Source organism: Thunnus albacares, chromosome 18 (genome assembly GCF_914725855.1).
Source record: "Thunnus albacares chromosome 18, fThuAlb1.1, whole genome shotgun sequence".
Taxonomy (NCBI): Eukaryota; Metazoa; Chordata; class Actinopteri; order Scombriformes; family Scombridae; genus Thunnus; species Thunnus albacares.
In genome coordinates, this window is record NC_058123.1 from 15,080,184 (window position 1) to 15,096,805 (window position 16,622).

General features: G+C 41.1%; 1 protein-coding gene across 4 annotated transcripts in view; it reads right to left on the reverse strand.

Moving 5' to 3' along the window:
• abl1 (c-abl oncogene 1, non-receptor tyrosine kinase) overlaps window positions 1-16,622 on the reverse strand; it is a 36,658-nt gene that overhangs the window by 12,450 nt on the left and 7,586 nt on the right. Inside the window, exon 1 of one of the 4 annotated variants that reach the window (XM_044333551.1) lies at window positions 2,598-3,218. The exons of 2 other annotated variants lie outside the window; for them this stretch is intronic. In XM_044333551.1, coding sequence (XP_044189486.1) covers window positions 2,598-2,682 — 85 coding nt within the window. In that variant the 5' untranslated portion in view covers window positions 2,683-3,218. Of the gene's footprint in view, window positions 1-2,597; window positions 3,219-16,622 lie in introns of those variants that run through there. One more of the 4 variants, XM_044333552.1, reaches the window with a different exon arrangement.

Below are 16,622 nucleotides of genomic sequence, written 5' to 3' on the forward strand. Positions count from 1 at the left end.
CGTAAAACCATGTAGTGATAAATGATGACTAGATGACTAGCCAGCCATCACTCACTTCACTGGCATTGGAAAAATGTTTGACACAGTCTTGTGTCATCTTTGCCAACTTATCCGGTTTTACTCATCTTACATGAACACTCACCTTTAATCTGTTTGTATTGTGTCTTAACATCACAGGTTTAAATAAGATGGCAACATCCATATGTCGATATAGATATTGGTGAGCAACTCATACCACCTTATGGTAATTTAATCCTTGCCTGAAGTGGACTAAAACTTGGCATGACCAGATATTTCTTCATAACTACCAAGCTCCATTCATATTTAAGAAGAAATAATTATCCCAATATAAAACCATGTCATGTAAAGTAATGTAAAACGATAAACAAAGCAATGAAAAAGTTTTGGATAATGATGGCGGGGAAACAAAATCTTTGCAGCAGAACTGATTGACATCACATCTTTGACACAGTTACAACAAAGTTAGTATTGGATTACTTTGTACAGGTGCTTAGGATATTATGTTCATACTTTTGAGTAAATCAGTAAAAACATTTCCATTTTAGTTTATCCGTTAGTTACATAAACAAGAGTGGTGTGTTCCCAATGAATATAGATAGACAAAGAATATAGGTAACACTTCAAGTAAAAAGGTTTTAGCCATGTTTTGTCAAATTTGGGCTCAAGTAGGACTGAGGTCAGAGATCAAACAAGAGGTAAAAGAGCACTAAGTGCTCTTTTAAGCAAGACGTAGACCTGCGAGCAAGCAAAACATACCATATGTCCAGAGTTTGGCCTGGTCATAAAGTGTGTGGGCAGCCCTTGTCACACGTGTCCACTTTACGGGCCGCAAATACCACAGCTCTTTGTGAGAGGGTGACAGCACACTGACACATGGACCAGGACAACACACGGTCAAATAGAGATGAAAATAAAAGTCATAGGAAAAAGGAAACTCGGGAGGTTAGGTAAGAAAGAAACAGAAATAATGAAAAAGTCCCCTGCAGTTATCCAAAATCATGCAGTGGGAGAAATTACAGCATGTCTGGCTGCGCTACAGAGATGACACTCAGAATGATTAAATATGTGTGGAACTTGTAAAGAATTTGTGGCTATGACTGCACTGCTGTGAGCAATAGGAATGCGACCAAACTCACACAGTGATGTAAGACAGAAATGACTTCAAAAACCAAACTACTTTAAAAGAAAATGTCTGCTTCCACTTGTTCCTGGTGATCAAGACCAAAGGGGCCCTGCTAGTTTTGATTTCAATCATCTTAAGTGAGCTAGCTAACTACCCGGTGGAATAGACACCAGCAGTAGTCTGGGTCCAAAACAACGAATCTTTATAACAGTGTGGTGTGCTTCTACTGTATGAAGCTGACCCGATTCCAAACCCACATATTTCTGAGGGCTGAGAGAAGGAAAACCTCAGACTTACATATTTCTCTTGCATCACCTGTCATCACCTGACTGGGAGGTGGTGGAGAACAAGGGGAAGTTGATTCAGATCCCACATCTGATATGGTTCTACCCACTGTGAGATATATTATTGTAATGTGAGGATGTTCAGACCAGAGCGAATACCAGGGGGAAATTTTGGCGACTACACACGGAAGAACCACCATTTTAACTATTTAAAATAAAACTATAAGGGTGTCAGTTCTTTACGCATAGACGTTTATGTTGGTAATTCTAAATATGACAATTAGCTTACAACCTGGAGCAATAGACAAATAAGGCATCCAACTCAATGAAGTAAAAGTCAGAAAGTTGTATTTGGGGGTTGAACATGTCAGTATGAGATTTGTACCATATGGCCTGAAAATTAGAGGCTCTTTATCACCGTCATCGACCTCAGTTGGAAGCGCACCAGAACTATTAACTCTATTAAATCATTTGGTTGTGCAATCTCGGGCACACATAAAACTCTATGAGACTTCCATTACTGATCAATTACTATGCTGATTATGTTCAGACTCAATGTGTCCTGAAGTTCTTAAAACTCCTCTTGTGTTTTATTCATCATGGGCAAATCAATTACCCAGTTTTAGTGTGACCAGAACAGAACGCAGTCTAAGTAATGGAAACAAAGTCATCGCTAATCCTCAGACTACAAAGAAAAGTGAAATATATACATCTCCCTTATCCTCTGAATTCATTATGGAAGCTTCAAGTACTGAAACATAGCAGAGGACTGAAAAGGAGAGTGCAGAGCGAGATTAGATCCCCTCTTCTCATAAACAAGAGTTAAGTGGGACACGGCCAGGAGTCAGATTTCCTTGTATTCTCTTCTCCGTCTCTTTTTCCACTTCTTTCCTCTGCTGCTAGCCAGTGTGTCTGGCCTCCCTCACCCTCCCCTGCGCTCATACTCTCCTGCTTTCCCCTCCCCATTCTTCCAGTTTCCAAAATGCCGAAATCATTGTTGAGACTTTACACGGTGATATTTTCATTTTCTAGCCTTCTCCTGCTTTCCCCCCCCCCCCCCCTTTATGGCATCTCTACTTTAAATTTGTTTTTATTTCTCCAAACTAAACTATAAAAATCAAGGCCCTACGCTATGAGATGACACAACAGGCATCACAAAATATTCTTACCTTCCAAGTAACAGCTGGAGGAGGACGAGAGGCCTTTCTTAGATTTACACCCCACCAATTTCAGGCATATCTCCAACATTTTCATTTGCTTTCTTTCCCTTCCCGCTTGGAAACTTTGTTGCTGTTCAAATCAGACGTCTCTCGGAACGTTACTCCTCTACATGTGTCCAACAAGAGAAGAAAAAAAATCAAACACGAGAAAAAAACCCTGACAAAATCAAACAGAGCACCAATCCAAAATGGGTGCTGAATTATTCTTGTTTTCTTTTCCTCTGTCCTTCCAGCTGCTGTAAATCCTCTTTTTTTTCCTCCTCTCTCCTTTCCGAGACAGAAAAAGCAGAGTCCTGTCCGACAAAGTCTACCAACTTTCTCTTCTGAGCGTCTCCATGTTTTTTTTCCCCTCCTTGGCTTTTGGTTAGCTCCACTTCTGTAAGAGACAACAACGTTCCAAAAAGCGCTGGTTTGGTCCAAAAAAGCTTGCTAGACTTGTAGATGTGTCAGTTGAGCGGGCAGCAGGGCAGTCTCAACGGTGCCATTCCTCTCTCCTGTCCCCTGTGTGAGTGTGTATCTGAGGCACAGGGACTACTCGTGCTACAGCTGCCAACAAAGGGCCTCTTTCAGGATCAGCCTGCTGCACTCAATGACATCAGCTGAGCCCTCCCACCTCCCAGCAGCAAACACACAATGAGGGAGAGACCGCTACCACACATACACAGGCAAGAGGAATACTAACATCACCTCAACGGGGCATAAATTCATGCCAACATATGAGACAAAAGCTCCAGATGTCTCATTAAGAACTTTGAAGTTAGAATCAGTTTAGACCTTCAACATTTCTCCTTCTGTTGAAGTCATGAGATGATTACAAGAAGCTCCTCCTCCAACTTTTTAACCCCCCTTCCCCCTTTCTCACTGTCTTTCTGCCCCTCTCTCCACTTCTCTTTCTCTCTCTCTCTCTCTCCAGTCCGAAATGTTTACAGGTTCAGGAATCAGTTCAGGACACAGGACTGGGTTGTTAAAGATGTAGCTGAAGCTCTCAATCATGGGCAGCTAACAGGTAGGGAAGTATTAACCTTCTACTCTAATGAGAGTGTGAGAAAGCAATATATTTGAATTCATTCGAATGACAACATTTATCATCTTATCTTTTGAGAAACATGTCCTACCATGTGATTTTTTTAGACAGCAGCAGTGGTGTGGCCAAATCTGGAAGGAACAAATCATCCTTGGGAGAAGCCAAGTGTTCTTGCAACACAACTTTTTATCTCCCTCTTCTGTCTTTACTCAGCTGTCTCCAAGTATACTGATACACAACTCATTCAGGGGTTTAGTCTAAACCAATTCTCCTGGGGGTAGATCTATTGAAAAAATGTGAGCTAGCAATCAAGAAAGGAATGTCACTATAGCTGTGGTTTTAAATGCATCTGGGAGTGTTCATGACATCTTTCAAAAATGTTTTGAGGCCTGTGGCTTCTGTGCTCTTCTCCCAATTGTTAAAGGGGATATATGCACATTTACAGGTCAATATTTTTATTCTGAAGCACTACTGGATATATATTTGCATGATTTAAAGTTCAAAAATCTCCTTATTGATCTTACACTGGCCCTTTATGCAGCCCCTCAGTTCAGCCTATGTCTTAAACAGGCCGTTTTAGCTTCTGTCTCTTTAAGGCCCCCCCTCCCGACAAGCCCACTCTGTTCTGATGGTTAGCTCTCTGAAGCTGGCAGACTTCCGCCAGCTCTGGAGGCTACGTAAACAAACAGCAGTTTTTCAATTTGTCAAATACATCTGTATACGTTCGAGGCAAAATCCGATCCGAAATACGTGAGTGGACATCGTGAACAACCCATGGAACAACCTGAGAAACAAAGATTAAGGAAAGGACGTCCAGTTGTGGGCATGTGCGAACGATCTGACATCCTTGCATTCAGAGCAGGCTGAAGCCCTGGCTTTTGAATTTCAAGGAGCGTTTTTTACCTTCACCTCATGATTTGAAACAATGTTTAACAGACATCTGACATTATAACCGTATATAAAAAATAACACACTGAACAACCCTCCAACCTAATGCAAGTAGATACGATTGCCATGCAAAAAATCCAAAAAGCCATGCATTCAGAGATGATTTAATTTAACATTTTGTCCACTTACATGGACTAAAAGGATTATCTATCGTCATTACATTCAAGATTGGACACACTACACAAAAGGTCACAAGAGCAGCTGTAATCTACTGACTCTGTCTAGCAAATATGTTTTCCATTCCAACATACTCATCTATGTGTACGTGTTTGCTTTCAGAGATAAGAGGAGGTCCAGTCAAGTGAGTGATTAAATACTGGTGGGAAGCTGACTTGATGACACTATAGTGAGTGGCATGAGAGCTAAACTGGTTTACTGGCTGACCTGGTCGCTGGAATTTCCAATCAGGGGGCAAAAGTGAGGACTAAAAATATGCCCCATACACAAAAGCATACAAGATACAATAGCTTAAACAGTCTTTACTTTTAGTTCAAAAACATGAAGTGAAAGCAATGGTGTCAGAGTATGTAGCTGACTGACAGAAAATTTGTCAACCAAAAGGTTTGCAATATAAATACATTTTAAAAGTGAAAATCTTCTAATATTTTCTTGATTCCATTTATATCAGTGAGGGTATTAAACAAATATTAGAAACGCCTTTCAGTAAAACACAATACAATTCAACACCCTTCAAAATGACCTTTGAATCAATGCCTCTCTAAAATAGACTAAACAAAAACTTAACATTATAACCATCATGAAAGTAAGATTTATTGCAAGACTGTTGTATCTAATACACTGGAAAATTAGTGTATGACAATTTGACATTTTTGGTGGTCACAATAAAACTTTAAATTGGGGTTTTAAAAAAGGTTTTCTAAACAACTTCATCTGGTACTATAAAATGTCAAGTATTGCAGGAGACTGGCGGACTTGTCCATTTGGCAAGTAACACAAGAAGTACAGAAAAGAACAATCGACAGATGTTTCTGAAGACAGAACGGGATTCTTGTGCAATATATAAGACGCAGGGAAATAAAAGGAAGGCAGAGGGGAAAGAGGAGAAGAGAAGGATAGAAAATCTAAACATAAGGTCCGTCTGAGGGCTAGTCTTTCAAAACAATTCGCAATACAGGCTCTTAATGGTTTATGAGCCAATTTGCTAATGGCTGCGCATTGTCATTTTCATCAAGAGCTCATCATTTGTATCAACCGTACCTCTTATCTGGATTAGTTGTTGTAGTAATTAAGAGTATGCTGGCCTGGTGTTTAGGGCTGAGTATCAATACTTGATACTTTTAAGGTGTTGACCAAAATAAGCCAGCACCAAATAGTCAAACTCCAGTCAAACGATACCTGCATTTGATCCTTTTTGTACCCAGATCTAAAAAACACTGACTATTTTTATGGTTTTGCCATATCGTAAGGCATGTGATTGGCTCACTACTGTAGCAGCTACAATCTATGCAGTCTGAGGTGATAATACTTCATTGTACATTTTTGTACAGTTATTTAATGAATATTTCAATAATTTGAATACTGTCAAAATGTATTCATGCAAAAATCATTTAAATGAGGAGGAGTGGTGGCATTTTACACAACTGAATGCTTCCATTCACATGATGGGTATCGAATGAAGTACTCTACTGGTATTGGTATCACTTTAAGGGTACTGGTATCGTAATTTTTTAAATGATACCCGGCCTTACTGGTGTTAAGTATTCCTGCAGCTGCAATAGTGACCATGGCCTGAATAATACTTGCTTCATAGTAGACTTCTGACAGTCAAAAAAGTCCCTAGAATGTGGGAAGACAAAGAATTTGGAAAAGGTGCTCTCCAAATCAGAGCTACCCACCTCTGCAGCAAAGATGGAATCATGTATGAAGGGGGGCTGGGAATCGGGAGAGCGCCCCACATTTCTTCTTGAAACCTCTTTGCAAAACAACTTTTGACAAGCTGCCCATAACGCAAGGGTAGGCAATTTATTTTAGAAGCATATTTGTTGAAATTCTCTTTACATCCCGTCTCTCTCATCGCTCTGGGACTTGGTTCGGAGCTGAGGGCACTCTGATGGACTGGTGACTGAGGAGGTTTGGGAGGTGACCAATGAAAGAGAGGAGATATCACTCGAATATAAGCAGAGAGATGGGATTCTTATTACTTCTGTGGTGGACTTTAAACAAGTGAGAAGTGGTCCTATTTACTGTTTACTGAGGGATTTTATGCCTTGAGAGGAAGTTGTTTGTGTGACTGAGTGCAGTAGTAAACATGTGTGCATGTGTGTATGAGGCGCTTGCATATGCTCACACTCATCTGGTGTGAGTGGCTTAGGACAGAGTGGAGGGGGGAGAGCTGTATTTTCAATTTCTAGTGCTTTTTTTTTTTTCCTTTTCCAGAAGACTACCTACCCCAGCTTTAATCTGGGCACAGTGGACCAGATCATTACAAATGGGGACAACCAGAGATATGTGTAAGGAATGAGGTTGCCGAAGTATTTCTTGATTTATAGTGAAGTCAAGATGCGGATTTTCATTTTTTATCCGAGAGGAATCCAAACAACTCTGGCCGAATACAGTAAATCCACACTAGTCTTGATACCTCAAGTAAGATAGTCTGTTGGGTGTGGGCATTGATGCTTTCATTAGCATCTACTGGCATTCTTCAAGATGGCTCAGTCTCAGTGGTTTCTGCAAGTAATGACCTCAGTGCCCTGAACATCCAGTCACATGGCACCAGGTCCTACATCATCGCTGCAGCGCTGGTATGGCTAACATTTGTGTTCCTCACATGCGCCACCCCAAACACCAATTAAGAAGAAATCCAGGCTTCCTCGAACTCTGAGAAAGGCCCATTAACTTACCGCAGTCACAAAGTGTTGGGGAGATGAGAGGATGAGGGGAAGAGGAGAGGGGCTATAAAAATGTAGGAGGAAAGAGGAAAAAAGGTTGCAGATGGAGAAACATGAAGCACATTGTTTGGAAGTGAGCTCATAGGAGAATAACTCGCTCGCGTTTTATAATCCGAGCCTAGTGTGTTAACAGTTAGCTGACGTACATCCACCCACGGGATGGTTTTTGGCCCTTTTCCTCTAATATACCCCCTCCTGCTTTCCTGATTCCGTTCTCCAAACCTTCAATAAGAGAACAGGTTGCATTCCCCGAGGCATAATGGCTCAGAATGGGATGGGAAATTAGCACCAGCCACCAGCCAAATGTTGGTAAAATATGAAAGCGGCTGGTAGACTCCAGACACAAAATAATGATTTACTATTGAGTGGCTGGTGAATTTGAACATTTATCTGTCAGTGGTTGGTAGATGTTCACATTTTTAAAAGTTGATTTCCCACCCTGGCTCAGGCTATACTGGTTTTATAGCACTTTGGACAATGCTGACATGTGTCATATTTCATTTCCTAACTATCAATTATGAACTGGGCATTGCTTCTGCACTTAGCTAAGACTTTTTATCAGTATGCACTGAGCAAGAATGCACCTCAATAATTCAGACCATTACATGATTAACTGCTAGTGACATCTGCTATGAACATTTTGACATGTGGCAAGGCGGTGAAGGCAGAAGTAGGCCATTAGCTTGTATGATAAATTAATACTTGGTCAGTTGATGCTGATGCGAAAAAGAGAGAAATTAAAGGGTTGGTAAGAAGATATTGTCTTTAAATGGGTTTGAGGACTGGTCGATTTCTATAATCTTTTAGTAACACACGAAAACACAGTCCAACCCGCTCCATGCATGAGGACACACACACAAACAATAATTACACTGTCTAACAATGTTAGAAATGTAAGCCAGCCAACACTTGGCATAAATCCTGTCCATCTAAGTCATGGAACAGGAGTTATTACACTTTAAACCGAGCAAGCTTTCTAATTACAGAGAAGGAAAAGGGTGGGAGACGGGGAGCGAGACAAAGCTGTGTAGGTCTATAATAGTGATTCTGTGCTGCACATGGTTCATCATTTCATTGCTGTGCCTAACTCTGTAACGGCCAAGTGTATATCAGACACTCAAGAACTATGTACCGTGCATATGTGTGTGCTTGTGTGCATGTGGCTGTTTACTCAGGGCCCTCTGGAGAATGCAGCCGGAGCGTTTGAGGCGTGCAGACCAGCAGATGAGGTTAAGAGGTTTTGAGTTCCACATAATTCTCCACTCAGCGCTGTCCACAGGGAGAATGGACACTTCAGAACAAAACGGTGGCAGCTCTAGTTCAAGTTAAAGGGCTCTATCGTCAGCCTTTGGTGGTAATAGGTGAACATAAGTAAGCAAACTTGCTTCTGTGTAGAAATCACCATATGTACACAGAGAGCAAAAGACAACTTCCTTTATTGTCATTTGTATCTGGGCTGTTTCCTCACCGTCTTTTACATGGAAACAGTGAAACTGACCCAGAGGTCATTGAACACATTTCACGATGAAATCCATTTCTATGCATGCTAGTAAGCATCTGCTCAGACACTCACTCACTCTTTCTAGTTAAATCCATCAGATTTGAGGTGACTCGTTAACAGTCTACTGTCAGCTCAGCTTCACAACAATCTTCAATACAGACGGGCCAGACAGACCTGCTGGCATGCAGAGCCGAGACAGAGGGAGTGAAACCCTGCCGACCTATTAAAACAGGACTGGAGGAACCATTTTATCATGATGACAGACACAAAATAGGGCAACACAAACCAGGTGACTAAGCAGAACCTTTGCTCATTTCTCCACACGATAGACTGCTGTAGGCCCAGACAAAGCTATGTAGTGCCAAAAATACGCAAACCTGCAGAGAAATGGAAATGTATGGATGCTAGCCCAGAGTTAAAATTTCACACTCTGAGCAAACAGACAGGCAAGTCAAATGCACAGAACTATTCATCACTTGTTATAGGGATAAAAATGCTGTGCTAACCATCTGTGTTGAAAAGGCCTATGAAAATTAAGAGACCAAAAGAGAAGTCTCTACACAGTAAGAGCACCCTATGTGTGTGTGTGTGTGCGTGTGTGGAGGGGAGAGGGTGCTAATCCAGTCATTTTTTTTTTTTTAAAGTTTAGCTTAACTACTCAATTTGACCCAGAGTGCTGGCATGAAAGCACATTTTTTTATGTTCCATTGTTTTATGAGAGTGCAGACAAGGAGAGCCAAACTCTTTCAGGAGGGAAAGAGAACGCAGCAAAGAAAAAGGGCGCATGTATACGTATGAGTGGGAGGGTTGCCGTTCCACAGCAATTGAAAAAGACCGTTTGCACAACAGCTTCTAACATTATTTTGGTTCTAATTCATTAATTCAGTGGCATAATGAGACAACACTGTGCTAAACAACACTGTGCTAGCAAAACGCAGTAAGCAGAGCAGAGAAAGACAGTAAACTCACAGTCTGCTTTTACAGACTATCAACTTTAAATGTCTTGGATACGTTATCTAGATGCCTGGGAAGAGACCCCATTTGTCTGTATGCCCATTGAGGTAAAAACAGAAACAGATACATAGCAGAGAAACTATGGCTATGAGGCTCTCAGGCTGCCGCAGTGGAGCTGCTTGGGCTCTTCTTTGTGTCTAAGTGGATCCAGATGCAGCAAGCATAGCAAGGCCCCCTCATATAGCGCTACGAAGAGGAGCTTAAAACAACACGAAGGGACAGGACAGCGTATCAGCACCGTATGGACTGGACTGGTGAGAGGAAAAAAAACAAACAAACCATGTAACTGGCCATATGATGCCTAGGTAGACAGAATTTTGAAATGCAAAAAAATATTTTAAAAAGGATATAAAACTCTAAGCAAGAAATTGATGTTGTGCCGAGTAACATCGAGGAACATCAACATTATATGAAGGTATTCTCAGGAAGGTGGCAAATGGCTCCATGTCAAATCATGACATCCCTGGTCTTCTATCCTTCAATCTGCGAGGGAACAGATGATCTCTGAACAGGAGGGACACAAACTCTGGGTGAAATTTTTTTTACTACAAGACAGAGCTGGCATCCTAGGTAGCCGGTTGTCTGCAGAGAAAACAACAGCTGCGTCTGGAGCTGGGGCTGCCTGCTCGGGCATGGAGCAGGGGAACCGGGGGTGTTCTTTTTATTGTGTGTGTGTGTGTGTGTGTGTGTGTGTGTGTGTGTGTGTGTGTGTGTGTGTTTGCATGGACCCGGGTGGCGAAGAGCTCCCACGCTGCATTCCTCACCCGACTTGGAGGCTCTCGGTATGCATTTGAGTGCTGTAACGTACTACATGTATATGTGTGTGGTTGTGTTGATGGCATCTTATTGCTCTAACTGGGGATTGAAATTGACAATTAGTTGTACAATCACAAATGTGTGTCCTGTGACTGGAAAAAATATGAGGATGCCCACATAATTAACATCAAAATTATTCTGTCTTCAAGGCAACGCAATTTGGAGTTAAGTTCTAGTATCGCAAAATCCAAATTAGCAACGTTTTCAACAAACAATTAGATATTTCAGTAAATAATTATTTTCTTGTCAGAAACGGGGCAATCGCAAGCCCAGATTTCATAACATATGCTATTGCAGTCACTGAAGTGGATCCAAATAACAAAAACCGGGATGAAACTCACTGACTCAACAGGATTGTTTGTACTAAACCAGCATGCTTACATTTTCAATTGTTCTGTGCAAAACACTGCGTAACTTATGTATATGGAAAAAGCTTTGGTTTAAGCTTTGGTTTGTGTCTTTGTGATTTTTTTCTTCTTCCTTTGTTTGCGTTTGGAAGTTTTATAACAAGCTCATCCTTTCTCAATCATTTCTCTATTTTAGCAGCTGAATGTTTTTTTTTTTAAAGATGAAAGTTATAGAATCTATTTTAATGTCACTCAGTTTTCAAGTTTAAAAATGTAATATTTAATCAGTCCAGAAAACAACTATCCCAGGTACGGTGCAATGTTATTAAATATACTTATTATGGACTAACCAAAGATAAGAACCTCAATGTATGCATCATTATAAGGACAGAATAAAATGCAGCTTAAGTGCAAACATTGGGTAGCTAAATATCCACCATAGTGACGGAAATACAGTAGTAGCAGATAGCAGTAAGCCATTAAAATTATGCCAATGAAACCATGTCAGCTTAAGAAAATACACACCGTTAACTTGCACACCAAATGTACTGTTTCTAATGCCTGCTGCTTGTGTTCTGTTTACTGTTGTATATTGTGATTTTTTGTGTGTGTTTGCTCCATTGTTGTCTGCTGATTTTCATTAATTTTGCCTTTTGTTCGTTTTGTTTTTGTTCTCCATGTCAATAAAAATGTTCTATGCGATGTAAAATCCACTTATTAAAAATGAGAGCATGAGAGCAAGACAAAGAAAAAGAGAGAAACGATGACAAAGGGAAGAGAAAGACAAAAAAAAAAAGAGAAGGCAGGGAGAAAAAGAAAGAAAGAAAGAGAAGAGGTAGGGAGGGAGGGGGATTGCACCAGTTATTTGAGAGAGGAATGCACAAGAGGTCACATTCTTCACTCCACTGCTGTGGCTTGCCCTATGTTTAACTCTCTCTCTCTCTCTATTTCTCTGTGCAAAATACGGTAGACAATATTACTCAACGCAACCCTGGTGCAACAGATGACATACAAACATATGTGATCTGCTAGAAAACAGAGTAGGCTGGCTCATGAGGCAGAGGATGAAGAGGCCTTAGGTAAGGAATCTGTTCATGACACAGTGATGCTGATCAGATAAGACATACATAGGTTCTACTTGGGTGGCCCACCCAGGTAGAATAAGACCCACCCAGGTAGATAAAATCCGAATTCAAAGCAACAAAGATTTGTCCTATTGTCTTTGTATTTACTGCTGCGTAATGAATGAATGAAAAGGAGAAATGCGGGGGAGGAAAAGGAAACTAATAGCGTCTGTTTCCACAGTAAAATCATCTGTTGAGTGTTTGGTGGTTATTTATTTCTGCTTTAGAACGCAACCGCCGTGAAACAATCAGAAAATAATGGTTTATTTCTCTCAATCGCCGGCTTTGTTCTCTCTACCGCCGCTCCCTCACCTCGTTCGACCACCGCTGCGCTGTCTCTCTCTCTCTCCGTCTCGCTCGCTCGCTCGTGCTCTCAACACGATCACACGACACAGTCACACAACTTTTAAGTCAAACTTTACTTTTAACGTCATCGAACGAAGATAAATGTCTACACCTCGTCCTACTAGAGCACTTCCTTGTTTTGTGAATGAAGTGGTACACAAATTGAAGCAGCCGCACTGTGTGTGTTTGACCAATCAGTGATGGTCATCCCTGCAAACCCCGCCCCCAAAGTTCCTTTACTTTTGGAAAGTACTAGCACCCGAGCAGGGACTTTTTGGGGGGTAAAACAATTTCCCTGGAAGTAAATTTAGACCCTGATCCCTTCAGTGGAAACACAGGTTGAGGAGCTGAGTTCCCCAAAAGGTTCTTAGTACTTGGAGAAAGTTCCTGCGGTCAAAACGTGGCTAAATGGCTGAACTGTCAGAACATCAAAGCAGAGTCTTCAAGTCTTGAGAAGTCAGCAATAACCACAAACCATTCAACACCTTAACATCTCTGCTGGTACTCTAAAGACACCCTCCTGAGAGGAAGATTGGAGTGGTGTATGACATCATCATGACATCACATGTGACAGCTATGGGGAACACTACATCAGTGAAAGAGAATGAACATCAGAAACAGACATCAGCTGTCTGAATAAACTCCAAAGCTCTAAAAAAAAACCTTTGTTTGACTAGTTTAATAAAACAAAGGTTTGACTAAACCTTTGTTGTTTGACTAGCCGTCACACGCCGCGCCACCCACCACCACGAGTAAATTCTCAACCTGTGGGAAACACTGCACTAACACACACAAAAATGCCTTTTCATGGACGACATTTTTACACGTCACAGTGGGAAAAACACAGCTGCATTAACACTAACAATAATGAAGAACTATTTCTTATCACTGTTAATTGCTGCCATTAAAAAATTGTCCGCAGGGCATCTGTCCATCCCAGTCTTATCCTACAATGACCTCAAACCTAACTTGATAATAAATCTATCACAATGACGCTCGACCAAATACTGGTAATGTTTAACTGTTTAACTCACCTCTGACAGTTCGAGCTGTTATTATCTGAAATGTCATTTAGTGCAGGTCTAAAACTATAATGATTGTGCCAATAAGAATTGTGTTACATGGCCTCCTCAACGTAAACTACTCCTATGCAGACGGGCCTTTAATTGGGCAGACAGAATAGATCAACCTGGTTTATACGATACTACTTACATTTTTTTAAATGCTTGAAAAGACATATGTGCCTGTAGGAAATGCTTGGTCATGTGTGTATTTGTGGGAAAACGACATTGACTTCATCATTCACACTTTTTGTCCATTTGTTATATCATTTCCAGCATATAACTGCCATGAGTGTCTTGAATTCAGGTCCTTGTGGACCTCATTTACACAAGTTAAAAAGTTGGAACTTGTGAGACCACCTTGATTCATACACACACCTGTTTTGTCTAGTCATCAGCTAGCATGGTAATAAAGTGGACTTCCAGGTGGTCAAGGCTTGATGAAAGGGGCAAACACTTACTAATCAGCAAGGTGTCGTCCGGCAAGGGCCAAATGTGTCTCACACACACACACACACACACACACACACACGCACACACACACACACACACACACACACACACACACACACACAAGTATACACAGAAACATGCTCTCTGACACAGAACCAAGAACACTAAATTCTGCAGGGGAACCTGTCAAAATGCCATCACTACAGACCATCCAACTACTATCAATGTTAAGTAGTAAACAGATTAGATAAAGAAGACATCCTTTCAGTTGAGAGTTGCACAGGGTCTGTCTGTGTGTCTGTGTGTGTCTGTGTGTGTGTGTGTGTGTGTGTGTGTGTACCCATTAGTGTGGAGACATGGTCAACCACAGTGAAGGACAAGCCACTGGGGAACAGCCACCTAACAGCTGGCCTGAATGAGCATTACTATGAGGCGCCTGCTGCATGGGTACGTGCGTGGGTGTGCGCGCTCACGCACACACACACACACACACACACACACACACACACACTCACACTCACACTCACACTCACACTCACACTCACACTCACACAGAGACCCCCTCCTTCCATCTTCAGGACGCACAGGGATCATGGGAGGAGATTTGGTGTCTAGACTGTATAGATTCCACAAGTTCCAGCCAAGAAAGAGCGAGTTACAGACTAAGAGAGAAATGGATTCACTTACTGCATACACATTGAATGCAGCTGCTGCAGGAAACACACACACACACACACACACACACAGAAATCAAATGATGTCACTGAAAGGCTAAAGGGGGGGTCAGACTGTCTACCCTATTTCCCAAATACAACGTTTAAAAGCTAAACTACATTAATTACCAGCACTTGAAAACGATCATATGCACTTCATTAACAAAACTTCATTAGTAGATCATTAAACATCAACCTGCAACTGATTTATAAACTAGATGTTAAGATGACATTAGATATCTCTGTCATGATTACAATTCTAATATATATTTTCAAATGTATATATTTGACTTCACATTACTGAAAACAGATTTACATTATGCTGCTGGAACCCCACTATGTCCCACAGTCTTATAATTTAGCTGTTATGACCATCAGATAACCCAGTCATGACTAACTGTCTAATCTCGATTCTACATATTAAAATCAGCTGTTCTTCCTGGAAGCCATGACGTGACCGAAGCCTACTGTACCAATTTTACAGCAGACATGAAAACGTTTTTCATGCATCTACAAGCGCGGCTGAAGACATTTATTCAAATTTCATTGATCATGACATCCTTGTGTCAAGCTCTGTTAAATATCTGTTATCAGATATCATACGGCATTTGCAAAGGAGAAGTGCTGTTATTGTATTGTACTGTTTTTTTCATTTTACATCTTGCACAGTCTTGTAAGTCAAACGGTTTATTTATTTACCCACAGATGAGTGTGATTTTCTATCAGCCTTAACGTGTGTGTTGTGCTTTTCTGTTTTCATCCCTACATGCTGCCCACAGAACCCAATGACCCTGAATTGAATTACCGGTACGCAAATAAAGACAATGGGGTGTCATCTTCCTTCATCCCCACATTTTAATGTTCCTTGAACATACTTGAAGCTTTGCCAGACAAGCCAGCAGGCAACAACCAGGGAAAAATTGTGGGGTGAAGCTTATGAGTAAGAAGAAAAGCCCTGTTGTGCCCAAACTGAAACCAATCCAAGCAAGAAGCAACATGCCGGAGGTCCCTACATTTTCTGTAACCCAACTCGTCTGGCTGATGACCATAAGTTGGCACTGTTCTCTTTTTTGTTGTCTAGAAGTTAAACTTGGCTGTAGTTAAAATTTGAGACAACAAGGGCAATCACTGTCCAATCACATGCCAAAACCGCCATCTGTTAAACCCTTACACTGTTTCCAGCTGTTGCTGTTTTCCAGTAGTTTTTTTTGGGGGGGGGGATTTATAGTTAATAGGTTAAGCTTCATACAAAAGGTGCATTTTCATGAACAAGATGATCGAATAAACAGAGCACAGTGTAGAAACTTGCTGTCCTGTAATGATGTAATGTATGAGAGTTCAGAACCCTGCTGCATGGTTTCCATTAAAAGTTAAATTACTGAAAATTGCCCGGAATGCATGTGCTTTGGAGTGATATAGTTTAATTGTGATAAAATGCACCACGATCAGAGCCTATGATGTGATGGTTTGCTCTGGATGAAGTCATGTTGTGTTATTATTAATGGAGAATACTGGTCATATCATCCAGATTCATTAAGTGCTCAATTCTGCACACCAAGCTAAATAGCACTGGACCCTTCGGCATTTGTACATGTCAATGTATTTGTTCATCTAAAAATAAGAGGACTGAGGCCAAACTCATGCCATAGATCATGTCTGAACACTTTACAGGAAATATACACGGTTAAACAGAATGAACACACCAGTAACAGAATAAAC